This window comes from Onychomys torridus, chromosome X, assembly GCF_903995425.1.
Source record: "Onychomys torridus chromosome X, mOncTor1.1, whole genome shotgun sequence".
Lineage (NCBI taxonomy): Eukaryota > Metazoa > Chordata > Mammalia > Rodentia > Cricetidae > Onychomys > Onychomys torridus.
The window spans coordinates 53,113,504-53,141,109 of NC_050466.1; the positions used below are offsets into that span (position 1 = coordinate 53,113,504).

Below are 27,606 nucleotides of genomic sequence, written 5' to 3' on the forward strand. Positions count from 1 at the left end.
TTGGGCGGAGCATTGAGCGGCCGGCTGGGAAGGTTGCGTCGGAGTACGCGATTGGCCAGACTGCTGTGGGCGGTAGGCGGACGTGTGGAGCCGACAAAGATGGCGGTGCAGGTGGTGCAAGCTGTTCAAGCGGTTCATCTTGAGTCTGACGCTTTTCTAGTTTGTCTCAACCATGCTCTGAGCACTGAAAAGGAGGAGGTGATGGGTCTGTGTATAGGGGAGGTGAGTAGGTCGGCCAACCTGGCTGAAACCTTGCTGATCAGACCCCACTGGTACCCGAAGCGGCTGGGAGGCCACAGGAAAGCGATTTAGGTCTTTTGCGTTTTGTAATGCTGTCGCGGGATCCTTTTCCTCTGGCCCTGCGATCCATGCTTATGTTCCTGCAAACCCTCAGCGGTCTGCATGAGCCAACGGGGGTGGGAGTTGTCACACCAGTGACCAAAGCTGAAAATCAAGCCAAAAACACATTCTGGTATAATGAGGATATCGAGGTATTAGGAAACAAGCAGACCACAGTTAAAGCTTCTCGTCTCGCTACCAGTTTTCCTTATGGGAAGCAGAGCTATCACTAAAGCATTTTAAAGTAGGGCAAAGTACTCAGGTCAGAAGGGTTTTGTGGACTCCAAAGTCTGTTGTGGTTAAATGTTACAAAGGTGTGTAAGTAGATGAGGAAATAAAGTGTAGTTTTAAAGTGCTCAGATTGAATTCTCCAGTCTTTCATGCTGTTGTGTATGAACATATGACCTAATTTTCATGTAAATTTGCATCCCTATAATTTAATAAACAATGTGTCAGTAATGTTTTCTGCTCTTTCCTACTCCAGTTGAATGATGACATAAGGTAAGAATATATTTGTTTACTTACATCATATTATAATCTCTAAACTGATTCTTAGTGAAGAACTACAACAATTTTGGTAATAGTGTGTACAGGTTGTATCTTAACATTTACAGTTCAGAGCTCCTTTAACAATACAATCTGAATTCTACCACAGCCCTAAAGATTCATTTTAACCTTATATTATAGCATGATTTTTGAGACATTTATACTCTCATGTAGAAAAATCTGGCTGAAGAAACCAACATCATAAGTGAACCTGTAAAAAGTTCTTATAAATAGAATTTTGTTGGAGCTCCAGGAGCCCAATTGGCTACTGCATGATAGGTACACGAATAGAACTTTGTTAACTGAAATAAAGGCAGCTTATTAAAAATGACTATCAATATACTTGACATTTGGCTCTATTGCTTTCCATTTTCTTGCTTTGTATTTTACATTCTCTCTTTCCTTAAATGTCAGGGATATATATGCCAGTAACTTTCATTGTAGCAGATAATATCCACACATTGAGAGGCTTTTCTCTTGTTGATCTATTCCTCCATCTAAATCATCAGTGGATTTCTGTCCTGTTCCACCCCCACCCCTGTGAACCCTACAGTATTGGTAGAGGTTACTAGTACCTTGAAATCTTGCAAGATGGTAAAACCTTTGGGTCTCCTTTGTTTAAAATGCAAAGCATAGCTTATTGTTTATCAAGCCCCCTCCTTAATACCTGGAGTCTACTCTGTTCCCTTTCCCCACTCTTTTGTTTCAGCTAAGGTTGTTGATCTTATTTTTCCTTGACTCCTTTTTCTATTCCAAACCCTAGTTCCCCCCTTTTCTAATCTATCTCCAATAGGAATGACTCCAAATTTACATACACTGGAACTGAAATGCGCACAGTTGCAGAAAAGGTATGTATGATAAAAATTTTGCATGATGGAAATTTTCAGCTGGGGAGGAATTTCTGCAGTCTGTTTGACTTCAGCCAGGATATTAATCCACTTGTAATTGTGCGGCATGTTTTTGTTTTTTTTTTCTACTAAAATCAGATAAAAAATCTCACTAGAATGGGACCTAGTTAGTTTCTGTTCTTTACAAGTGGGAACTTTACTTGATCAATAGAAATAATCTGATCAACATTACCCCATTCCTCTCCTTACTGTCACTGCCTGTTTTCTAGCCTTTCTCCTACTATACTTAAGACTTTGAGGTTTGGTTCATATTCTTGTTTCCTTTTTACCTAGTCCCAAGTAGTCTATTCATACTTCTCATAGGCAATCTATTCATGGTGTCATGACTTTTAGCCCACTCTGGCTTGTCTCATGAGTGTGCACTCCCACCCCACTTTTCATGCCATTCTCTAAGCTAACTGTATAAAATCAGTTAGATTTTCCTTCAATATAACAGAAGCTAATGATTCTGTAAACTACAATAAAAATAATTGTTTCTTATCCTTTCTCCAAGCTATTAGGCCTTAAAGCATCTACTTATTATCTTTATATACAAACTCCTTCACCATAATAACTTAAGCTGCCTTTCTTCCTGTGTTAAAGTTTTCTAGAGGAACAGAAGCAATAGAATTGAGATCTCTTTCTTTCCCTCTCTGTGATATTTGTTATAAAAGGCAATATAGGATTTCTTACCTGGTTGGGGGGCTGGTGGTCCAAAACTGACTTTCTGCATAGTGGAGAGCAGGATAATTCAGTTCAGAGCAAAGAGGACAAATGATGCAGCCCCAATCCAGGCCTGGGAGCTCCCTGGATCATAGCTGCTATGCATCTTCATTAGATGGCTGAAGGCTCTGGAGTCTGGTGGCCATGGGCGATGGTGACAGTGCTACATGCACTAGCTCAGGAAGGATGGAGCTAGGCTGCCCTGGCAGGCTTTCTCTTATTTTTCTTTAATTCTGCCTGGGCTCCCAGACTACTGTATAGAGAATCCACATGCAGGATTACTCTCCTGTGAATAAGTCCTCTCTGAAAATGATGCTGTAACAGGCACATTAGAAGTGAGCTTTCCTAATCTTACTCTAGGCATTTGTCAATCCAGCCAAGTTGACAACCCAGATTAACCATAACACTTCTCCTATTTAAAAAAAAAATGTCACAGGGGCGAGGGATAGCTCCATGGTTAAGATCACTGGCTGCTCTTCCAGTGTTGTTCAATTCCCATCACTCACATGGTGGATCACTACCATCTATAACTGTAGTCCCATGAGATCTGATGCCCTCTTCTGGTGTGAGAATGTACATGCAGACAAACATCCATATACATAAAGTTCATTTAATAAATAAATCTTTTTTTTTAAAAAGTCACATTAGACTACAAATACTATACTTAAGTCACTCTCATTTTCAAGAAGAAAACCTAATTATTAATTCTATATTTTCCTTTAGTCACTACTCTTTTGTAAAGTTTTTTTCTTGTTTTTTAGCATGTCTATATACCAATATTTATAGCTGTTATTAGCAGCATATAAAAATCCAGTGTGATGATCTTTTTATTTGGAGTTTGTTATTTTTAGTATTTACCAATATATATGAATTACAGTTACCATTCTTTTGCTTTCTATTTAATCCACCTTTTATTTTACTTTCTTTTCTTGCCTTCTTTTGTGTTAATCAAATATATTTCAATTATTATATTTTGACCCTCCATTTTTTATAATAGCCTTTTATATTTTTAGTGGTTATCCTACATATTGCATTATGTATTCGTCATTTGTTACAGTTTAATACAACTATTTTTGCCATCTCTCCAATAATACAATTTGTTATATCTTGAATAAACTCACTGTAAGTTGAAAATATAGACCAAACATCGTAGCTATTATGCTACATGTTTATCATCAGCCCAGGAAAAGATTTAAATTTGAAGTACAATTTCTGCTGACTATATACCACATCCCCATCAGTGTAAAATTTAAAAATTCCTTGGTTGAATAATTGTATGTTGGGGAGTATTTATACTAAAACTTTTAAATATTTTTTATTTTAATTTATTCCCTTCTACCTTTTGGATTATTGTCATACATTTTAATCTTATATGTATTTTGAGCTTTATTTAACATTGATAATGCTTTTTTGTTCACTCTGTATTCATTGTGTTTATGCAAATATTTTTATGGCACTTAATCATTTCTTCATTTTTTGGAATTATCTTTCTGTCTGAAGAACTGTAACATTTCTATCCTGATAATAGAGTCCCTTCATTAGGCATCTGAAGATGTCCTTATTTTGTCTGCAGTTTAAAGGATACATTCTTAGAGTATAGAATTCTTGGTTTGCATGTATTTTATTTTAGTTCTCTAAGATGTAATCTTTGGGATTTCATAGATCCTGTTGAAAAGTCAGTTATTTGTCTTGTTATTCTTTGAGAGGGGATTCATCTGTCTGTTTCTAATTTTATTTTTCGTCTACTCTATGCCCACCACACATTGTATTAGTTGCTAGTAAGAAAGTCATAAGTGAAATATGGCCCTGCTTTGAGAAGCTTGTATTCTAGTACAGGAGAAAAGTGTGAAAATAAATAGAACACAATTTGTGTTCTAGCAGAAATAAGTGTTTATCTATTATGAAAGAATATATATGAGAGGAAAATGACTAGCTATTTATAGTATGGTCAGGAACTTAATATGAAAGAGCTTACCAAGTGAAAATATGTACACAGAAGGGAGACTATGTGAAAAGCCACATAAAATAGAAACACATGATTTATGGGAAGTCTAAATAACTGAATAATACAAAAGCATAACAACCTTCTGAGATATAAGCCCTCTAGAGCTATCTGTGTTTTCAACAAATTATAAAGCCAGGTAGCGCACATCTGTAATCTCAGCACTCAAGAGGTCAGGCAAAGGAGTTACAAGCTAACCTAAACTACATAGTGAGTTGCAGGCCATTTGGGCCTGTAGAGTAAGACATTGTCAAACAACAACAGCAAAAAGAACAGGTTGTCCCTTAAGCAACATTTTATTTATTAAAGAATAGTCAGTATTTGTTACAAAATTGATACCTTGTCTTGATTTTTGTCTATTCAGGATAGGTTTTCATACCAAAATGCTTTCAACTATATTCACATTTTCTTTAATAAGTAGCTACAGCAAAAGGATGAAAATAATGTTAATATAAGGGTATATTTTATTTGGTTTTATTATATATAAGTATTATTTCAATATGTAGTCAATATTTAAGAAACATTGAGATATTTCACATTCTTCCCCCTCCCCTTTTTTGAACTAAGCCTTTTAATTACAGTGAGCATCATATTTATGTTTCATTTAAAATCAGACTTGACATATTTAAGAGCTGTGCCTAATGGATTTTATATTGTACAGTAGAGAGATCATAGCTTATGTCAAAAACTTCCTCTCAGATTTCATCTTTATCTTACCACTTCTGTCATTGAAAGCCAACTGTCCCACCTCAATCCCAAACTTGAACCATTTCCTTATGTCTTGTCTTTCTCCTTTTTACTCTACACTATTATAAATGTGGGTACCCCTCTTGATTTAGGCCCAGACCTCTGGCCCCACTCTCCATACTTCTTTTGTTACTTCATGAAAATTTTGTTGATGGTTTCCAAACTGATTCTGTTTGAGCCGAAGCTTAACCACTACCAGAAAAACATTGCCATATTTAATTTCCTTTTAGTTCATCCTGAAATCTACTACATGATATTAGAAACTTTGTACATCCTTTCATTCATTCTGTCTTTTCTTAGTCTTACTATCTTCCATTCCACCTCAAGCTGTACAACTACATCACTTAACCAACTTGTCTCCCAAACATTTTACTCACATGTTACCTCTTCTGTAGCTTATATATATATATATATATATATATATATATATATATATATATACATACACCTACACGGCAACTGTAGGAATTCTGTATGTCCATGTACAGCAATCAACAAATACATACATTTACCTACCTTCTCTATAATTATTTTTTTCTAATGTAAGTTACTCTTCTGATTTCCTCTAACATTGATTTTCTCCATTATTTTAGTGTAGTATCATGTACAATACTTTCTCATCAACCATATTATTAGCATTTGAATGGTTTTATATTCCTTCATATGATAATTCATTTTGCACATCTTAGATGATTATTCAAAAAGTACATCCTTGATCTAAATACTATGAAATATGTATCTTGATTGGGATATGGTGTATTGAAAACATTTGTTAACTAGGAATAGTGATGCATGCCTGTAATGCCAGCACTTTGGAGGTACAGGCAGGAAGATCAGGAGTTTAAGCCCAGCTCCAGCTACACAGCAAGTTGGAGGCCAACCTAGACTATATGAAACTCTGTCTCAAAAATACAATATAAATTTAAATATATATATATATATATATATATATATATATATATATATATATATAATATTGCATCATTAGTAAGAAAAGCATCAGTTTTCAAAACTGAAATTCTCTACTGCTACTTTAATAAAATGTAATCCTATAATTACAGGAAATTGGAGAGAGAAATGTAATTGGCCAGAGAGAGAAATAACCATTTCTTTGAATTTTTCTTTAGATGGATACCATCAGAATTGTTCACATTCATTCTGTCATCATCTTGCGACGTTCTGATAAGAGAAAGGACCGTGTAGAAATTTCTCCAGAGCAGTTGTCTGCAGCCTCAACAGAGGCAGAAATATCCTTACTATTAAAAGCTTTGTGTGCTGTGGGGCTTCTGGGCCACACTGATGCAATTGTTAGTGTCATCTTACTTTAGGTGGTTTCATAAATTTTCTCCCTGGTGAATGTTCTCTGGTTTCCATATTGACCCTTTAGATCTAATTCATTCTCTCTCTCTCTCTCTCTCTCTCTCTCTCTCTCTCTCTCTCTCTCTCTCTCTCTCTCGTGTGTGTGTGTGTGTGTGTGTGTGTGTATTCAGGTATTGTTTCTTAAACATTTTCTACCTTTAAAAAAGTTGTACTTTACAAAGTAGCAAGTTTTCATATGATATTTTCCTACATGCTTATGTTCAGTTTACCCTCCCTCCATTCCCTCTGCTCCACCATCTCTCTGCCCCCCACACCCACTTAAACCTCTCCTCAGTATTTTCTTTCTGCTTCCACATATGTTCAATTACCCTCCTCATTGTGCTTTCTTAAAGCCCTATTCCTGCCCCTCATAAGCCTCTTTCTGGTTTCCTCACTTCTACACAAAATTTATTCCCACAAAAATACACATATATAAAAATTAAAAGCTAAGATCCACATATGAAAAAGAACATATGCCGTTTGTCTTTCTGGGTCTTGGTTACCTCACTCAATATAATATTTTCTAACACCACCACATTCTAATTATCCATTCATTAGTTGATGACATCTAGGCTGCTTTCATTTCCTTGCTGTTGTAAATAAAGCAGCAGTGAGCATGAGTGTGCAAGTATCTCAGTAGTAAGCTATGTGGTTCTCCTAACATGGCCTGCTTGGTTTCATCTTCCCTACCTTTCAAGCTTTACATGGTCCTATTGAGGAAACTAATTCAAGAATTCAACTGATCCAATTGTTGAGATACTCCTTCATCAGATACATTTTTACCAACCAAAGCTTTGAAAACTTTGCTAACATTTTCTAGAGTATGCACTTATACACACATTCTGTTGAATCCCAAATGGTGTGATGATCTCTATAGAGAACATAAGCCTGACCAAAAATGCTATTAATTACTTCATGAAAAACTACAAAGCAAACTAGCTGTCAGCTTGTAGAGCTATTGCACATTTCAAGGTTACAGCTCTGTGTGAAACTGGGGCATTAGTGTCATGACAGGCCCCCAAATGTGATGCCTCATCTAAATGATTCTTTTGTGTTTCACTATTGCTAATCTGCCTAGGAAAATAATTTGTCAGCTAGGGTATGATAGCACATGCCTGTAATCCCAGTACTTACAAGGTAGAATCCAGCCTGGAGTATGTAGTGAGACTCTGTTTCAATAATAAAATAGTTTTATTTCTTTCAACTTTTTTTTCATGTTCTTTGAGACAGGGTCACACTATGTAGCTCTATCTGTCTTGTACCTCACTTATATTTTTCTTATAAGTAAACAGGATTTTTGTTGTTTTTTCTTTTTCTTTTTCTTTTCTTTTTTTTTTTGAGACAAGGTCTCACTATTTAACTCTTGTTGGCCTAGAATTCACTGTGTAAACCAGGCTGGCCTCAAACTCACAGAGATCCATCTACCTCTGCCTCCTGAGTGCTGCGATGAAAGATATATTTCATTACATGTAGCTTAAAATTAGGTTTTCATTTTTAAGAGTTGATAGTGTTTTTTACTAAATTATCTGTTTATTTAATTTGTTTTTTATAGGTTTGAAAATCTTTTATTTTTCAAGAGGATTTTTATAGTTATAAAAATTATCTTTTTGAAAGAAGGGTAGTGATTTTTTTCCTGTTTACTTGGAAATGTGTTTACTGTTATATGTGCTCCCTAATAAAATTGTAGTTCTTTTTATATTTTCTTGTTGATTTATTAATCCTGACTGTTTACCCTTTACATTTTTAAAAATTCTGTTTCTGAAATATTTGTAAATTCATTAGGAATACAAAAATAATACAGAAAAGTCTTTGTAACCTTGACCCAGTTTGTCTATAGGCTATATCTTACAAAATTATAGCATAAAAAGAAACTAGGAAATTGACAGAGATAGAATATTTATAGTTCTATGCTACTTTGTCAACATGATATAAATAGCCACTGAAATAGTCGACTTTCAGAATTGGGGACCAATGAGATAGTTCCATGGGTAACTGTACAAAAGCCTAGTAACCTAAATTCTGTCCCTTGAACCCACTTAAAGGTAGATAATTGACTACAAAAAGTTGTTCTTTGCTTTCCACATGCTCACTGTGGCACATTGCATCTGTACAAACCATACATACAATAATAATAAAAGTTTTAAAGATATAAAACTATTTTCTTATGCTACCTTTTCATAGTCACATCCAATGTTTCCCTGTCAACACCTAATCCCTGACAGTCACAAATGTGTTCTTCATCTCCTTACCTTACATTTGCTGCTACTTTGTATCCTGGCCATGTGGACTTTAATGTCACAGTCTACCTTTTCCTTATTTTCTGAGTATTTCTGTATTGGTATACAGACCCATGTGCTGGCTTCTAGGATTCTGTTAAGCAACTTGGAGAGCATCTGAGCCTTTTCAGGGTGAACTGTGTAGAGCAGAGCAACTCTGAGTGTAGGAGGTTTTTGTCACTACTATGATAGGACCCTTCTAAGCACTCTCCCCCCTACCTCCTAAAAGATGTTTCTCTACCTTGGCAGGGTATGTGTAGGGGGAAATAACTGCTGGTCCCCATCCTGCTTCTCAGAGTCAAGTAGTTCCTTACCATTACCCTTGTAAAGGGTAGTTACTTTTTCTTAGGCCTCAGGTCCTTCCCTCACACACTTGTGTTCCTCTGTGCCCTGTGGAGTACTCAAGTGGGACCCACTGGACATATCTAGGGTTCTGTCTCTTTGAAGATGTTCTCTGCCCTGAAAGCCACTAGACTTAATGATCCACTTAAGCTCTAAGTAGTCCACCAGGTTTGACTTTTGTTTTCCTTCCCTACTCTTGTGTGGTCTGGAAGTCATCTCATAGGCTTGTTTTATCTGTTTCCTGTCTAGTGGACATTGTTACTTTGTATATTTTAAAAACAAACAGAATTAACTGCCCTAACAAAAATTCCTATAGTTCTGAAAATTACGTTTTTTTTTTTTTTTTTAAATTGAGATTACTTGTTATATTCAAGTGAAAACCAACCCATTCCCAAACAGGTAATGGCTGGGTACAAGACTATGTTTTACCATTACAACTACTATTTGTCAAGCATTTACTGGGAGCCAGGCACACCTTAAACAGAGTGCCACATCTACTCTTCACTACCATGTGAAACATTCTTCCCCATCTACAGCTAAAGAGATAGGTTAGATGTAGCAGGAATCTTAAAAGTCTTATTAATGAAAACAAACCTGAGGCCAGTTATTGGGGTGAATGCTGGAGGATCAGAGAGAGAGAACAAGCCACAGCTACCTCACCTCACCAGTTCCTCAGCTGGTCTTGTTTCCTCAGACTGGATGCCTGAGTCCTCATCCAGAATGAATCTCAGCTGAACTGTGCTGCTCCAAAGCCTAAATGCTTAACCAGCCAAATGCTGCTAGTTTCTGGTCTTCACACCTTATATAATCTTTCTCTTTCTGCCCCCACTCCCTGGGATTGAAGGCGTGTGTCACCATGCCTAGCTGTTTCCAATGTGGCCTTGAACTCACAGAGATCTGCCTGGTTCTGCCTCCCGAGTGCTGGGATTAAAGGCGTGTGCTACCTCTGCCTATCCTGTTTAATATTGTGGCCGTCCTGTTCTCTGACCCCAGATAAGTTTATTTCAGGGAACACACAATATTTGGGGGGACACAATACCACCACAGTTAGAGGAATAAGCAATTTTTCTCATTGTTTGAACATTGAAAGCACATTTAAGCAAGGTGTGATGGTTCCACCTGTAATTCCAGGTTGTGGGAAGTGGAGGCAGGAGGATTGCAAATTTGAGGCCTGCCTGGCCTATATAGTGAGATCCTATCTCAAAAAGTGGACTGTTCCTCAGACTTAGTTGTATAAAATGTATTGTGTGTGTGTGTGTGTGTGTGTGTGTGTGTGTGTGTATGTTTAATTTTATGTATGTGGATGTTTTGCCTGTGTATGTGTGTGTGTGTGTCTGTGTGTGTCTGTGTCTGTCTGTGTATGTGTGCCTGGTGCCCATGAAACTAGAAAAAGGTGTCGGATCTCCTAGAACTGAAGTTAAAAGATGGTTGTGAGCTGCCCTGTGGATGCTCAGAATCGAAACTGGATTCTCTAGGAAAGCAGCCAGTGCTGTTTAACCACTAAGCCCATACATACATAGAATGGGAGAAAATATTTGCTGGCTATACTTCAGACAAGCAATTAATATCTAGAATGTATAAAGTATTGCAAAAATTAAACACCAGAAAACCCTGTGAATCAATATATGCACAATGAACTGAGTAGACAGTGTTCTCTTTTTAAAATTAAATAACTATTCTAATTACCTCAAATAAAAACAGCTAGTTTAACCTAGCCACCAAACAATTGCCCAGTCCCAAGCTCTATACATCTCAATACTGTTAGAATGGCCATTCTGAAGCAGTGGAGCTTCACTTAGGGATTTTTACTTTCATTATCAATTGTGTGGGTGTTTTGCCTGCATGTTTGTCTGTGCACTATGTACATTCAATGCCTTGGAGGACAGAAGAGGGCATCAAATCCCTTGGCACTCTGCCATGTGGGTGCTGGAAATTGAACCCAGATCTTCTGGAAGAGCAACCACCTCTTAACCTCCTCAGTTCCTCAATTACATTTTTATTCACTTATCTATACAAAAAGAAGAAACTATAACAGAGTTGAAACTAGGAAAAAATAGCATTAAATTCTCTTTCATGGTTCATGTTCTCAAAAGAAGAAGCATCTCGGCATCTGGCATGCACATGGTACATACATACATGCAAGTAAAACACTCACACAGATAAAATAAAAAATAGACCTTTTTTAGAAGAAGAAGCATGACCAGTCAATAAATATTTCAAAAGTGTTTAACATCCAGCCATCAAGGATGTGTAAATCAATTATGTTATGATCCCATTTCACTTCAGTCGAAATGGCAATCATTGGTTGTATTTTAATATAGGTAATTTGTAGGAAAATTAAGCAGCATTTTACAGGACATGGGAAACCGAACTGTGGACTTTATGTGGCCTGTAACTACTTTACTTTGCTGTTTTTAACATTTGATAGCCTACTATAGAGAAATCAAATAAATTAAAAAAATATTATGGCTTGAAGTATATCTCCTTAGGAGTAGAGCACTTGCCTAGCATGCCTGTTCCTTCCTACAATGCACACATATCAGCATATAGGGTTCTCAACCTGTGGGTCATGACCCCTTTGACAACCTTCTGGCTCTATAAATATTTACATTATGATTCATAACAGCAACAAAATTACAGTTATGAAGTAGCAATGAAAATAATTCTGTGGTTGGGGGGTTACCACAACATGAGAAACTGTATTAAAGAGTCACAGTATTAGAAAGGTTGTGAACCAGTGAATATGAATATACATCTGTGTTTACACACACAAACACACACTTTTATTTCTTTATTTACTGAAAATGGGAGTAGACAGGACAGAAGATTCTCAAATTGAGAATATAAATGAATTCTGAAGATTTAAACAAGCTTTTTTTGCAGAGAATGTAACGATTTGAATGACCAAACATTTGCACAATTGGAGTAAGATGATATAATAGAAATATGAGTTATATTTTAAGAAAAACTTGACTTTAAGTGAATAACATTGGAAGTTCTGAGCATCAACCTTAGCTATGTATTTTGAGCCTTTATTGTAAGCATCAGGGTTTTTCTTATTTTGAAAATACCTTGACAAACATACAGGTTGGCTGAACTAACAGGCCGTCCCATGAGAGTTGTTGGCTGGTATCATTCCCATCCTCATATAACTGTTTGGCCATCCCATGTTGGTAAGTGTTATAAGATTGCAGTGTTTGTTTATTTCCCTCAAATGAATATAATTTTTCCTCCATTACATAGCATAGACATCAAAAGGCTTTCCTTCTAAGAAAAAGCCTATCTTCTAGTCTAAAGGAAATTATCAAGTTTTAGGGATAGCTGAAGTTTTCAATTTTTTTCTATGCTACATTTTGTGGTAGGGCTACTCTTGGGCTAAGTACCCTGGAGTTATTACTTAATAGCAAACTTTTCATAATCTTTAATTTGGCAAACTGTTTCCTGACATTCATATTATCATTACAGTATCTATTTTGCCTGTAGAATATGAATGTTGACAAGGTAACTAGTTACTACTTTTATCTCTAAATAAAATCTGTTAAATACAAGTTATTAACAGAATATTTTTATTTATATTTCAGATGTTCGTACACAAGCCATGTACCAAATGATGGATCAAGGCTTTGTAGGACTTATTTTTTCCTGTTTCATAGAAGATAAAAACACAAAGGTATTGTATGTATAAGTGTATGTGTGTACATACACATTTGTGTATGTATGTGTGTGTTTGTACACAGAATAGATACAGAATAGAGAAAAATCTCTGCAATTTTAATAGGATGGCCAGGGCAGTTTTCAATGGAAAGGGTTATTGAGTTAAGATTAGAAGAAGGTAAAGGAGCAAATCTTGAATATTTCTTGGGGGAAGATCATCCTTGACAGAGGAAATAGGAAGTGCAAGCACCCTAAGGTGAGTGTGGCATTTTCAGGTAACATTAAGGAAGTTGGTCTGGCTGTAGTAGAGAAAAGACCATAACAATATATTCCAATTTGCCTCAGCCTTAATTTTTATACTTACTTTGCAATACCCTATTTCACTAGTCTTTTTATCTCTTGGAAGTATTCTGATTTGGTCATCCTTAAAGAGGCCCAAAATATAATGGGAACTAGTTTTTGTAAGGCCTTTACTTTGCCTCTGAGTTGGGAAGCCATTACAGGGTGACTTTATGTCTTAATAGAATTACTCTAGGTTATATTGCTAATGAACTGGACAGGATTAGCGTGGGAAGGGTGAAATTAATGGCATCAGAGAAACCAGTTAGGAAGATATTGCCAGTAATCTAGGCAAAAGATAATACAGCTTTGATCATAGTGTGAATAATGAATATTTTCCATAAATTCATTGTCTTCCAGAAACACTAGAATTCAATATTTGGAAATTTATAATTATTTTTGAAATGCTTTTGGTTTTTTTCACTTTTAATTTGCTTATTGTCATTATAAATAATAAATGGTTCTCATAGTTATTAATAATTCTGTCTCATGAGAAGATGTTTGGCTAGAGTTGTATTGATTGTGTATATGATTCTTCTCACAGAAATTGATTTGTTTATGGCATATTCTATAATCTTTGGAATCTCTTTTAGCCTAATATGTCATAAAAGCCTTTGAGTTTTAAGTTAGAGTCTACTAAATTGCTATGAAATTTCCAACACAAAAATCATTACTGGTACATTGGGTGGTGGTGGTAGCTCATGCTTTTAATCCCAGCACTCAGGAGTCAGAGGCAGGTGGATCTCTGAGAGTTTGAAGCCAGCCTAGTCTAGTGATCGACCTCCAGGACAGCCAAGGCAATACCTTTTTGTCTCAAAAAACAAACAAAAAAAATGATTAGTGGTTAAAGACAGAAATGCTTGTTATACTGAATCAGGTATTACACATTGTATATGTATATTGAGTACTATAATGTACTCTTTAAAGACATCCAGATATAATGTCTCAAGAAAAAAAAAACAACAAAGTGAATCCTTTTGTGTATGACATTTCCTTTCTATTTTTTTTTTAATAGACTGGTCGGGTGCTCTATACTTGCTTCCAATCCATACAAGCCCAAAAAAGCTCAGAGTAAGTATGACCGAGATGTTATTATTGAGGGACTGATGCATAGTCATGGAATTGATTGTTCTGTTTCATTTAATTTTTTTCATTAGTAAGATACTAATAGTACTATATTTCTACTCTTACCTACTAACATTACTAGGAAAAATTAGAATTTCTTCACCAGTTTGGGTATTGTAAAAGTCTAGGAAGCTTGAGCCAGATACATAGTTTCTTTGTTATAGCTATATTACCATAGTCTTGGTCTACATTTCCCAAATTGTATTGTACTGCTAGTTTCCCTTTCTCTGGTGTATTCTAAAACAAAGACCAAATGTGAAGAAATTTAGAGATTTTTGTAGATACTTCTCTGTTGCTACATAAACATTTTCAGTGAATGTAACTATTGGTGAAATTATTAAGGCCATTCCACGTAGTTAAAAGGGAGGTTTATTTTGTGGGGTAACTTACAAATGAAGGGGTAGGTTGCAGGGTCTGGCAAAGGTATAGTGCAGTCCGGCGGTGTTCTCTGGAGAACTCTGCTCGGTCTACCTCCAATGTCCAGCGTCCCGGAACCAAGCGAGAGCCCTCCTCTTGATCCTGGGTCTTCTGCTCCCTCCTCTGCCCCGCCTTGTGGGAGTGATCATTACCGAAGCCTCAATGGGGGTTGGAACTTCCAGGCCAATGCTGGGATGGCTATCCACTACATGTAACTCTTGCCTTCCTGCCAAAAAAGTCATTTCAAAATTATAATATTTCATTTAAATGTTTGTATAGATTAATTTTCTCCTTAAAATATAGTAATCAGGGCCTGGAGAGATGGCTCAGTGGTAAAGAACACTGACTACTCTTCCAGAGGACCCAGATTCAATTATCAGCACCTACATGGCAGCTTATACCTGTTTGTAGCTCCAGTTCCAGGGGATCTGACACCCTTGCACAGACATACATGCAGGCAAAACACCAATACAAAAAAAAAAAAACAAACAAAAAAACCCATAGTAATCTATTACTGGGCATGGTGGTGTGTGCTTTTAATCCCACCTTCCCACTCAGTACAGAGGAAGCAGAAGCAGGCGTATCTCTGTGAGTTCCAGGCCAACTAGGGCTATATAGTAATATCCTGTCTCAAAAAAATAAAAATAAAAATAAAACAAAACAAACAACCTAAACTCTATGTACTGTTATTGTTTTTGTTTTATCTTGCTGTCACAAATAAAGGTGCTAGTCACTGATACTATCCAACTTCTATTCTCTAAAATGTAGCTACTATTTTTATTCATATTTTTCTGATCTTTAATGAAGTTTGCTTCTTTTTTGTGTTTTGAGACAGGGTCTTATGTACTCCAGTCTGAGCTTGTAATCCTGCTGCCTGTGCCTCCTTTGTGTTGGGCTTTCCAAACCCACCTAAAGTTTGCCATTGTATTGTATTAACAATTGACATTAGATGATATTGATTTAGCTCTTCATGATTACTAAATTTTCAGTTACAAACATCTGTGCTCAAGATTATAATAATAATTTCATTGTTTATGTTTTGTATATTGATTAATTATAATAAAAAATAAATTCCATCATTGTACTTAGGTAAATGTTATTCCCTCTTCAACTAACTAATGTCAACTAGTATACTATGATGATTCTGCTTTTTTTGCATAGGTTTTTTTTTTAATTTTTGCTTTGCTTTTATGTGATGTTTTGAATAGATTTTCTCCCTCATTTTTATCACTTCCTTGAGTTCTAAACTCTTAGAAATAATATTAAAACACTTGGAATCCCTACATTTTAAGGATTACTCTATGAAATCATCCTGTCCTCATCTGACATCTCCTTTCGGCTTGTTGCTCAACTGACATTCAGGGTGATGGGGGGCTGGTTTCTTTACTCCTGAGTTTTATCCATTATAGTTTGTATTCTTGATTCATTGTCATTTTGCTGAAGAGATCCTCTAGTAAATTCCTAAGAATGGTGAGACATTTTTTTGAGTCCTACTTATTTGAAATGTTTTATTCTTAATAATAGTTATGAGAATTGAGGCAGAAGTCCTGAAATCAAGGTTAGTGTGACCTTATAGTTAGCAGAAGCAGATACATCAACATCTTCTTTACAGTTTTCTCTTCCTTACTAGGACCTATGTCAAATACTTTTTTCCACATCCCTCTAAAATTCCTCCCTTTCTCTTTAGAGATCTAGAAATAGAAGGGAACTTCTACAACATTTATGGGCATTTATTAAAACTGCAAATTAGCTGTTATACTCATTGTTGACAAATAAGTTTGTCACATAACAAAGAAATAGAATAAACATTTGCCACTGTTGTTCAGTATTGAACTCATAGTTCTATCCAGAGCAACAGGTTCAGCTTCAAAGTTAGACAAGCAAAGTTTCATGGTTCATGTTCAAAGCACAAAATCAGTTTTTATTTATCAGCAGTGCAAAAAAAGAAAATGGGAAAAAATTCCATTTAAAATAACATTAAATTTAGTAAAATATGTAAGAGAAAATTTAACCAAGGCAAGGAGAAACTTGATCCATTAAAATTAGAAAGTACTAAAAGAAATAAAAATATACATATATACTTATATGTATATGTATATGTATATGATTGTTTGAGTTTGCTTCTTTGTTTCAGTGATTAAACAATGACAAAAACAGTTTGAGGATGAAATGGTTTGTTTTACCTTATATCTTGCCATCTGTTATTGAAGGAAAGTAATGTAGCAATTCAAGATAAGAACCTAGAGCAGAAACTGGTGCAGAGGACATGGAGAAGTGTGGCTTACTGGCTTTCTCAGCCTGTTTTCTTATAGCACCAAGGACTACCTGCCCAAGAGTAGTATCATCCACAGTGGGCTGGGTCATCCCACATCAATCATTAATCAAGAAATTGCTTCCACTGATATTCCCACAGGCCAATATGATGAATGCAATTTTTTGATTAAGGTTCCCTCTTCTCGGGTTACTCTAATTTTTATCAAGTAAACAAAAACTAACACAATGATATACTGCAATACTTTATATTATTAAATGAAAATACTCTACAAAGATATCTAGGGTCAACAAAATACTTATATAATTACAAAGGTCCTTTCTGTTGCAGACATGGACAAGATAATTATGAAATCTAAGAGGCATGGAATAACCAATATTGATAAAAAGACCAAATCAGAGAAATACGTTTTTAAAACTTACATAGTGTGAAACTAGAATATAGATATAGACCAATGGAACAAACTGAGAGACCCAAAATAAAATAAAATCAGCTTTTAGCAAGGTTGTCAATGTCATTGAACAAGAAGCGAATATTTTCTTCTGAGTGGTGCTTTGACAACTCTATATACAGAATAGTTAAGTTGGACCCCTACCTCATAGCATATATAGAAATTGACTACAGATAAACCAGTGAACTAAATGTACAAGCTAAAACCATGAACACTTAGAAGAAAACATAGGTTAAATCTTCATGACATTTGAGTTTTGCAATATGACAAGTTTTCATAAATGTGACAGCAAAACATGAATAACAGAATAGATACATTTGCAAAACATAAAACTTGTGTGTGAAAAGATACTAAGAAAGTGAAAAGGCAGCCTATAAGGTTGAAAATATTTGCCAATTTTATAACTGGTAAAGGTATACTATCTAGAATATTATGAAAGAAATCTTAGCATTGGACATGATAGTTCATTCCTGTAATACAAACACTTAGAAGGCAGAGTCTGGAGGATTGCAGTGAGTTCAAAGAAAATCTCAGTTACATAATGAGTTATGGTCCAGCCTAGACCACACCATAAGATCATTGCCAAACTCTGTCTCAAACAAGTCTTAATACTGGATTTGGTGGTAAATAATTATAATCTACCAGTATTTGGCAGGTGAAAGCAGGAGAATCAGAAGTTCAAGATTACCCTGGCTGCAAAGCAAGTTCAATGCCACTCTGGGCTACATGGGATCCTGTCTCAAAAAGTCAAAAACAATAAAGACAAATTATCAATAAAAAGATGAGTGAGCCAGACATGGTGGTGCACACCTTTAATCTCAGCACTCAGAGTTAGGTGCATCTCTGTGAGTTCAAGGCCAGCATAGACTATATAGTGAGTTCTAGGCCAGACAGAGCTACACAGTGGGACTCTGTCTTGGAAAAGAGATGAGAGACATGAACTACCAATATAATATAATAATGAAATAGTTGACATGACTATAGATTTAGAGGTAGTAAAAAAATAATAATAATAAGGGACTGGGGAGATGCCTCCATGGCAAAATGGATAATACTCTTATCCAGAGAATAGAAGACCAAGATTATCAAGAATATCATGGACTAGAATTGGTTAGTGGTATCATAGTGGTTCTAATCAGTGATCCCACCACAGACAAGTCATCAGCAGTACTTGTGAACATAGATTCATTGTCAGGCTCTCCAAATATTCCTGGCTTAAGTCACTTTTTTGAACATATGCTGTTTGGTAAATATCCTAAAGAAAATGAATACAGTCCATTTCTTTTGTTTTTTTTTGTTTTGTTTTGTTTGTTTTGTTTTGTTTTTTCAAGACAGGGTTTCTCTGTGTAGCTTTGAGCCTTTCCTGGAACTCACTTTGGAGACCAGGCTGGCCTCGAACTCACAGAGATCCACCTGGCTCTTCCTCCCGAGTGCTAGGATTACAGGCGTGCGCCACTGCCGCCCGGCTACAGTCCGTTTCTTAATGAACATGGTGCAAGTCAAAATGTCTTTTCTAGTGGAGAGCATACAAATTACTATTTTAATGTTTCTAATGGACACTTAGAAGGAGCTCTAGACAGGTTTGCTCAGTTTTTTCTGTGCCCCTCATTTGATTCTAGTTGTAAAAGCAGGTGACTACAGTTGATTCAGAACATGGGAAGAATGTGATGAATGACACCTGGATATTCTTCCAGTCAGAAAACACTATAGGGAATCCCAAACACCCGTTTAACAAATTTGGGATGGGTAACAATGTATTGTAGAAACTTGACCCAATCAAGAAGGCATTGACATAAGACCAAGAACTACTGAAATTTCATTCTACTGATTTATTCATTCTGATGGCTATTTCTTTTTAGGTCAATGGAAGAAGTCTTCAACTGTTTCGTAGAATTTTTTTTTCCACATTGACCTTTTTATAAAATATTAGAAAGAAATAAGGTAGAAGTGTTTATCTGCTCATACTAATCTGCAGATGAGTTTCAGTTTTAACTGGCTATGTTCCAACAAAAAGTTGAGATGGCTTTAAGTGGGGAACTGAAGAACACATGAATTACTGATAGGTTTTCTAAGTATATAACATCAAAGGAATGGTGCATGGTGGAAGATTGACAGGTTTGACCATATAACAATTCAAAAATCTTCAATTGAAGTGAAAACATGGATGACAGTAGATGGCAAAATTATTTGTTAAAACAAAGGTTTTATTTTTAAGCTATAAATTGATAACATGTTTCCCCTGTCAAATTGTCGTAGTTTTATTTTAGTTTTGCTTTAAGTAGTGATTAGTTTGGATGTGGCTGCTGTTCTGTATTGCTGGTGGTAAATGGGACTCCCAGCTGCTCTAGTCTTTCTGAAAGACAATTTATTTTATTGTTATTTAAAGCCAGGTCTCACTGTATAGACCAGGCTGGCCTCAAACTTGTGACAATCCTCCTGATCCTGCTTCCTGAATGTTGAGATTATATATACAAGCCTGGCCCAAAATTATAACAGTTATATTTATGTTGGATACAAGACAGAATGGAACACAAAAATTTATGAATGTGTTGCAGCAATTATAACTCACACTCTGGAGTCCAACAGCCTGACTTTGAAGACTAAATATACAGTCTACTTATCCCTGTGGCTATGAATTAGCAAAGTTAGTGCAGTTTTCTAAACATCTGATTTTTTTTCTTGAGACAGTGTCTCACTGTGTAACCCTTGGCTGTCCGGGAACTTAAAATGTAGACCAGGCTGGCCTCAAACTCACAGAGATCAGTCTGCCTCTGCCTCTGCCTCCCAAGTGCTGGGATTAAAGGCATGTGCCACCATACCCAGCTAAACATCTGGTTTTTGTATTTGTAAAAGAGGTAGTGGACTGGAAAAGTGGATCAGTAGTTAAGAGCACTTGCTGCTTTTGTAGTGTACCTAGGTTCAGTCTCCAACACCTACACAATGGCTCATAATCATCTGCTACTTCAATTCTAGGGGATCTGATGTGCTCTTATCACCTCCTTGGGTACCAAGTACACTGTGGTGAACAGACATACATGCAGGCAAAATACTCAGACACATAAAAAAAATCTTTAAAAGTAAAAAATAAGAGTGCTTGCCTTTAATCCCAGCACTTGGGAGGCAGACGCAGGCAGATCTCTGTGAGTTCGAGGCCAGCCTGTTCTACAGAGTGAGTTCCAGGAAAGGCACAAAGCTACGCAGAGAAACCCTGTCTCGAAAAACCACAAAAAAAAGAGATAAGTAAATAAGCGTAGGTGGTATTGCATGTATGTTGTGAGACTTCATTGAGGTAATGTAGATCAAATATTTACCATATTTGTATTTGGCACATGCCAGTGTTCCGTAAATGGTAGTGACTCTGGCACCCCATAATCATGAATATATAAGTAATTATTATCATTTATTTGTTTAGTTATTTATTTGTAAGTCTGGAACGATTCATGAGTTTGTGTGTCACCCTTGTGCAGGGGCCATACTAATCTTCTCTGTATCATTTAGTATATGTGCTGCCAAAGTGAGCACTTTAAATTTTTGTATTTATTAATTTATTTTGTTATTGGGTCTCTGAGGGAGTTGAAGATCAGTTAGTTATAGTTATAATTATCTTTGTTAAGGATTTCAGAAAAACTCACTAAGAGCTGTAAGTGTATAAATTTGAAAGACATTATAAGACAGTTCCGTTAGCAATATAAGTTAGGATAGAAAGTGAATCAGGTACATTTTGGACTTACCAAAATAGGATAGATAATGGAATTATTTTCTCTGAATTTTTCAAATGCAAATAGACTATACATTGTTATTGATACTTTTGTAATTAGAAGTTAACCATGCTGAACTGAATGTGGTGCAGTGGCTCATACTTAAAGTCCCAGAATTTGGGAGGCCAAGGCAAAAGTATTGTCACAAGTTTGAAACTAGCCTGGGCTACAGAGTGAAACTCTTGCAAAAGAGAGAAAGAAGGGAGAAGAGAACTATATCTTAATTGGTAGTAGCTACTAGGATATAAAATGTATTAAAAACGTGAGGCCAATTTAAAAAAAAAAAAAAAAGAATCCTTGGGCCAGTGAGGTGGCTCGGTGGGTAAAGGTACTTGCTGCTAAGCCTAGCATCATGAGTTTGATCCCTGGGACCCGTGTGGTAGAAGGCTAGAACCAGCTCATGCAAGTTGTCTTTTGATCTCTGCACAAATACACACACACACACACACACACACACACACACACACACACACACACGTTATTTTTTTAAAAAAGAATCCTTTATAATACTGTGTACTAAAGATAAGTTGGTCTAGAATACTTAGTAGTATTGGATATGAAGAACCCAGTCCTTGAAAATAGGTACATAAAGGCTAGGTTGTATTTCAGATAAAGAAACAAACATGATTTCTGTATTTGTTAGATAAATAATAATGGCACTAACTGAATCAAATAATTAGCTCTGTTCTCAATGTTCTTGATCGGAAGGGACAGAATAAACATCTAAAATATCAGATGTTTCACTCCCAACTTGACTGGCTCCTGCACTGAGTTCAGTAGAGTTGAGGGCTCTGGGAGAGATGTCTTTACATTACAGAGGTATAAGGAGGGCATATCATTTTCATATTATTAAAAGATCATTCATTCATCCTTTTGCCTAAACCTTCCAATGTGCTGGGGTAACAGGCATGTACTACCACTGCTGGTTTATGCAGTGCTGGGAATCAAATCCAGGGCCTCATACACATTAAGCCAGTACTCTTATCAACTGAGCCACATGTCTAGTCCCCTTTTGAAATTTTATTTTGAGACAGAGTTTTGCTAAGTTGCCCAGGAGGAACTTGAATTTAAGTGCTGTCTCTCCTTCTCAAGTAATTGGGATTACAGAAATGAGACACTGCACCTGGTTCTAATAATTTTTAAAAGGTTAGTTTTTAAAAGGTTATTTATTTTGTCTGTTTACAATTTCACTAGTGCCTTGTCTTTGGAAATTGTTGCTGGGGGAGGTTTATACAGAATCCTGGTCTCATAGTGAATGTCTGCTGTCTCCACCATTGACCATTCTCATCACATGGCTTGATGGAGAATCCAGTGTGTTTTGGTCCCAGAAAGACACTAATTCTGAGGACCGAGTAAGGACCATTATATTTAAAGTTCAAGTGTGTCCTCAAAAATTATATTTGAGTGTTCAGAAATTGGTACCTTAGTTAACTACACAGATAACTACTATTTCCTCATAAAATATTTCCTCAACATTTAAGAAAACCAAAAAACTAGGGGTTGGGCAGATTGCTCAGTAGTTAAGAGCACTTGCTGCTCATCCAAAAGACTGGGGTTTGATTTCCAGCACCCACATTGTGAGTTGGCTCACAATTGTCCATCAACTTATTCTGGTCTTCATGGTTATTTCATGCATGTGGTGCACAGATATTTATGCAGGCAAAACACACATAAACATAAAATAAAATAAATAAAAGGTTTAAAAAAGAACAATAAACTTTTTAAAATTTTATTTATTTATTTTATGTATATGAGTGCTCTATCTGCATGTATTCCTTTATGCCAGAAGAGATCATATGGTCCCACTATAGTTGGTTGTGAGCCACCATGTGGTTGCTGGGAATTGAACTTAGGATCTCTGAAAGAGCAGATAGTGCTCTTAACTGCTGAGCCACCTCTCCAGCCTGAACAATAACCTTTTTTATTACAGAGTATTATGATACAGTTGTTATCCAATTTATTGGTATACAGTTGTTTATAATATCCTCTTATAGTCCTTTTTATTTCATTGGCATTTAAAAAGATTTATTTATTTTTATGTGTATGAATTGTTGTGCCTGAATGCTTGCCTGTGCACCATGTGTATGCAGTGCCCACAGAGGCCAGAAGTTGTTGGATCCCCTACAACTGTAGTTACATATGGTTGTAAGCTGCCATGTGGGTACTGGGAACTGAACTGAGTTCCTTGTGCTGGCTAGTTTTATGTCAACTTGACACAAACTAAAGTCATTTGAGAAGAAGGAACCTCAATTAAGAAAATGTCTCCATAAGTAAAACATTTTCTTAATTAGTGACTGGATGGGGGAGGGCCCAGCCGGTGGTGAGTGATGCCATCCCTGGGTCTTGAGTTCTATAAGAAAGTAGGCTGAGCAAGCCAAGAGGAGAAAGCTAGTAAGCACCACCCCTCCATGGCCTCTGCAACAACTTCTGCCTTCAGGATCCTGCCCTGCTTAAGTTCCTGTCATGGCTTCCTTCACTGATGAACAGCAATGCTGAAGTGTAAGCCAAATAAACCCTTTCCCCCATAATTTGCTTTTTGTCATGGTGTTTTGTTATAGCAATGGAAACCTAACTACAACAGTCCCCTGAAAGAGCAGCCAGTGTTCTTAACTGCTAAACCATCTCCCAAGCCTCATCATTGCCACTGGTTTTAATTATCCTTTCCAACTCTAATTTTAGTTATTTGAATGATCCTTCCTTTCCCCCTTAGTTTATCTTGCTAAAGTTGTGTTCATTTTAAAAAGCAAATTTTTGTTTCCTTCTGTTGATTTTATGTTCTCTGTTCTATTTTATCTACTATTTATTATCCATTTCTTTCTGCTTGGTTTAGGTTTAGTCAAATTTTTCTCTTTGAGGTATGAAATTGGGTTGTTGGCTTATTTTCTTGTGTATGCGGTGTGTGTACACACATGGCATGCAGGTCAGAGAACAAGTTTTGGGGGTCAGTTCTTTTGTTCTACTGTAGTTTCCATGAATTAAATTGAAATTGTCAGAGTTTCCTGACAAGTGCTTTTACCCTCTGAACCATCCTAATCTCACCAGCCCTAATCTCTATTTTAAGTTCTTGAATTTTTGTTTTGTTTTCAGACAGGGTCTTAAATGGATGAATTTCTGGAACTCTTTATCTGCATCTGTAGCAAAGTAAATTTCTTTGAAAATGTCATTTATGTATGTATGTATGTATGTTTTTGGTATGGGGTTTCTCTGTGTAGGTTTCTCTTTGTAGCCCTGACTGTACTGGAACTTGCTTTTTAGATTGTGCTGGCCTTGAACTCAAAGATCAATCTGCCTCTGCTTCCTGAGTGCTGGGATAAAAGGCGTGTACCACCACGCTCAACTTTAAAAAATATTTATTACATGTGTGTGCTTTTGCATGCACATGTGTATGATGTGTGGAGGTGTGCTATGACATGATATACATGTCAAGGTTAGAGAACAACTTTCTGGAGTTCTCCTTCTACTGTTTGGGTCCTGGAAATCTAATTCAGGTCATTATGCTTGTACAACAAATACCTTTACCCACTGAGCCATCTTGCTTTTCTTATTAATTCTTTTTTAGTGTACATGTTTGTGGCTATAAATAATCTGTGTTGACTTTCTTCATCAAAAAATATTTTTCTTCATCTCGTAATAGATTAACTGTGTTTTCATTTTCATTTGTCTCAGGGTTTCTTCTCATTTCTCTTAGGAGTTCTTTAACCCATTTGTTGTTTAAGAGTATCTTGTTTAACTTATTCATCTGTGGATTTTCTACTTTTCCTCATGCCATTCATTTCTAGTTTCCTTATGCTGAAATCAGAAAAAAATACTTTTAAATTTTGCTAAGATACCTATGGCCTAACATGTGGTATATTCTGGGGAGAGAATTCCATGTACATTTGAGAATAGATATGAGCCAGATATTATAATGCAGGCCTGTAATCCCAACACTAGAAAGGCTGAAACATAAAGATCACAAGTTAGAGACCAGCCTGAGATACTGAGTGAGTTCCAGGTCTGCTTGAGCTATATCAAGAGTCCCTGTCTAAAATTTTAAAAAGAGAATTAGTTCATTATTAATTGAAGTATTTTATATAAATTTTAAGGCTTATCATTTCCATCTATTCCAAAGTTACTTAAGTCAGAACTATATTCCAACTTTATTTTTAAAATTCCTTCTTTTTTTCCTTTTTTTTCTTTTAATTTCCTATTTATCTATCTGTATATCTATCTACCTACCTACCTACCTACCTACCTACCTACCTATCTTTATTGCTGTTATATGAGCACAGGATGACATCTGCCCTATGGTCATCACATTTCCCATGCATTGCATGGATTTTAGATTTAAGAAATATGAAATACTGAAGATCTCTCTGCTTTTCAGCCCAAATCTCATTCCCATGTTCTTAGTAAAGCTTGTGGCTTAAATTTGATTGTGGAGTTGAATCAATTCTGTTTAAGGCTTCTACATGTTTCAGTCTATCACATACACCTGCATAATTACAAGCCTTGTTCATTTCTCCTTACTCCTAGCAAAGTTAAGCTTTAGACAAAGCCCTATCATGTACCTTTCTCTGTCTCAAATGAGGAGTGGTCACTGTTCTCTACTCATAGTCTATTCATTGTTCCTTTTTAGAACATAATTTATTTGAAATTACTTTTGTATTCATACTTAATAGATATTTTTCTTTTATATTTTATTACCTGATATTTTCTATAGTGAGAGAAAGGGTTTTTGTAGCTTTCTATATTCTAGCTAGTAGAACTACCAGATCACTTTGTATTTAGTTAGGAATTGAGATAATTCAAGTTTAGGCTTCTAGACCCTATATTTAGTTAGGGTTTCTATTGCTGTGATGAAATATTATAACTGTGGTGATATTGTGTTCCCCAAAATATTGTGCAGAGAACAAAACAGCCACTAGATACATAGGCCAGAAAATGGTGGCACACACACCTTTAGTCCTAGCATTCCATCCAGATCTCTGTGAGTTCAAAGCCACACTGGAAACAGCCAGGCATGGTGACTCATGCCTTTAATCCCAGGAAGTGATGGTAGGAAGCATAAAGGTATATAAGGCGTGAGGACAAGGAACTAGAGCATGGTTAAGCTTTTAGGCTCTTGAGCAGCAGTTCAACTGGGATTCATTCTGGATGAGGACTCAAAGGCTTCCAGTCTGAGGAAACAGGATCAGCTGAGGAATTGGCAAGGTGAGGTAACTGTGGCTTGTTCTGCTTCTCTGATCTTCCAGCATTCACCCCAATACCTTGATCTGGGTTTGTTTTTATTAATAAGACCTTTAAGATTTGTGCTACATCTGGTGCCCAACGTTCATGGTATGAATTCCAGAAAAAGCTACTTGCCTGTGTGGCCTTACAGGCCCCAGCTCAGACCCGAGCTACACATTGCCAGTTGTGGTGGCACACTGGTTAGATTTACTGAAGGAGGCAGAGGCAGGAGGATCCCAAGTTTGAGGTCAGCCTAAGAGGCTTGCTAAGAAGAGGCTGTGGCTGTGGCTGTGGCCGAGCCACAAACAGTGGTGGTGGGACCATGGAGGCAACGGCTACTGCTCCAAGTTGCTGGCTGCTTCTCTTCATGTTGGTGATGCTGCTACCTGGGACAAAGGGTTTACTGCTTCTTGTTCAGAGAAGAATTGCCAGGACCATCATGTTACAAGAAAGCATCAGCAAAGGTCATTTTGGAAAAGTTTGGCAAGACAAATGGTGGGGAGAAATTGCTGTGAAGATTTTCTCTTCTAGGGAAGAATGTTCATGGTTCTGAGAGACAAACATTTATCAGACTGTGTTTGCTCCAAACCACAGAGGAGGTGCACACAAATTCTAAAGGGAACCATGACCATACCTAACAGCAACTGAAATCTTCAAAAGGATGATAGGACCCCACAAAGATGATTCCACATGGACTATGGTAAAGCCATTAAGCTGATTAACACCAAGGAAAGATCAGCCGGCTTTGGACTACAAACTGCTCAGGAAAATTTTGAGATGGTTTGCTGAGATGATCCAGTTTCACAGACTACTTGAACAAGGACTTAAGATAAGCCCTGAACTTCCCCATTATACAGAAACTGGACAAATGATACAGGACTTGACAATTAACCCCAAAATTTTCTCTTCAGGATCCCCTAAAGATGTCTTTGCCCCCGGAAAACAGGAGGTAATTTTAAGAAAATGATGCCCACATTCCCAAGAGGTGGAGTGCGTGATTTTTGTTTTTTGGGGTTTTTTCCTTTTTTTTTTTTTTTGGTCATTCAGTGGCTTATGGATAATTGTCATTGTTTATGATGGTTGGTTACAAGTTGTTAATTGTTAATGGTCAGGAAAAAAGCTGAATAAGGAGATTAGATTCAGAGTTTTTGTTTGAAA

The 27,606-nt window shown here is 36.4% G+C and overlaps 1 protein-coding gene and 1 pseudogene across 2 annotated transcripts in view; one reads left to right on the forward strand and one right to left on the reverse strand.

The window, feature by feature from the left end:
* The first annotated feature begins 10 nt into the window (after positions 1–10).
* Positions 11–27,606, forward strand: part of Brcc3 (BRCA1/BRCA2-containing complex subunit 3) — a 35,606-nt gene continuing 8,010 nt past the window's right edge. For both annotated transcript variants that reach the window (XM_036175058.1, XM_036175057.1), the window contains exons 1-7: positions 11–222; positions 824–840; positions 1,679–1,733; positions 6,372–6,491; positions 12,307–12,394; positions 12,803–12,891; positions 14,230–14,285. In XM_036175058.1, coding sequence (XP_036030951.1) covers positions 100–222; positions 824–840; positions 1,679–1,733; positions 6,372–6,491; positions 12,307–12,394; positions 12,803–12,891; positions 14,230–14,285 — 548 coding nt within the window. In that variant the 5' untranslated portion in view covers positions 11–99. The remainder of the gene's footprint in view (positions 223–823; positions 841–1,678; positions 1,734–6,371; positions 6,492–12,306; positions 12,395–12,802; positions 12,892–14,229; positions 14,286–27,606) is intronic.
* LOC118574860 lies at positions 20,902–21,001 on the reverse strand (annotated as a pseudogene).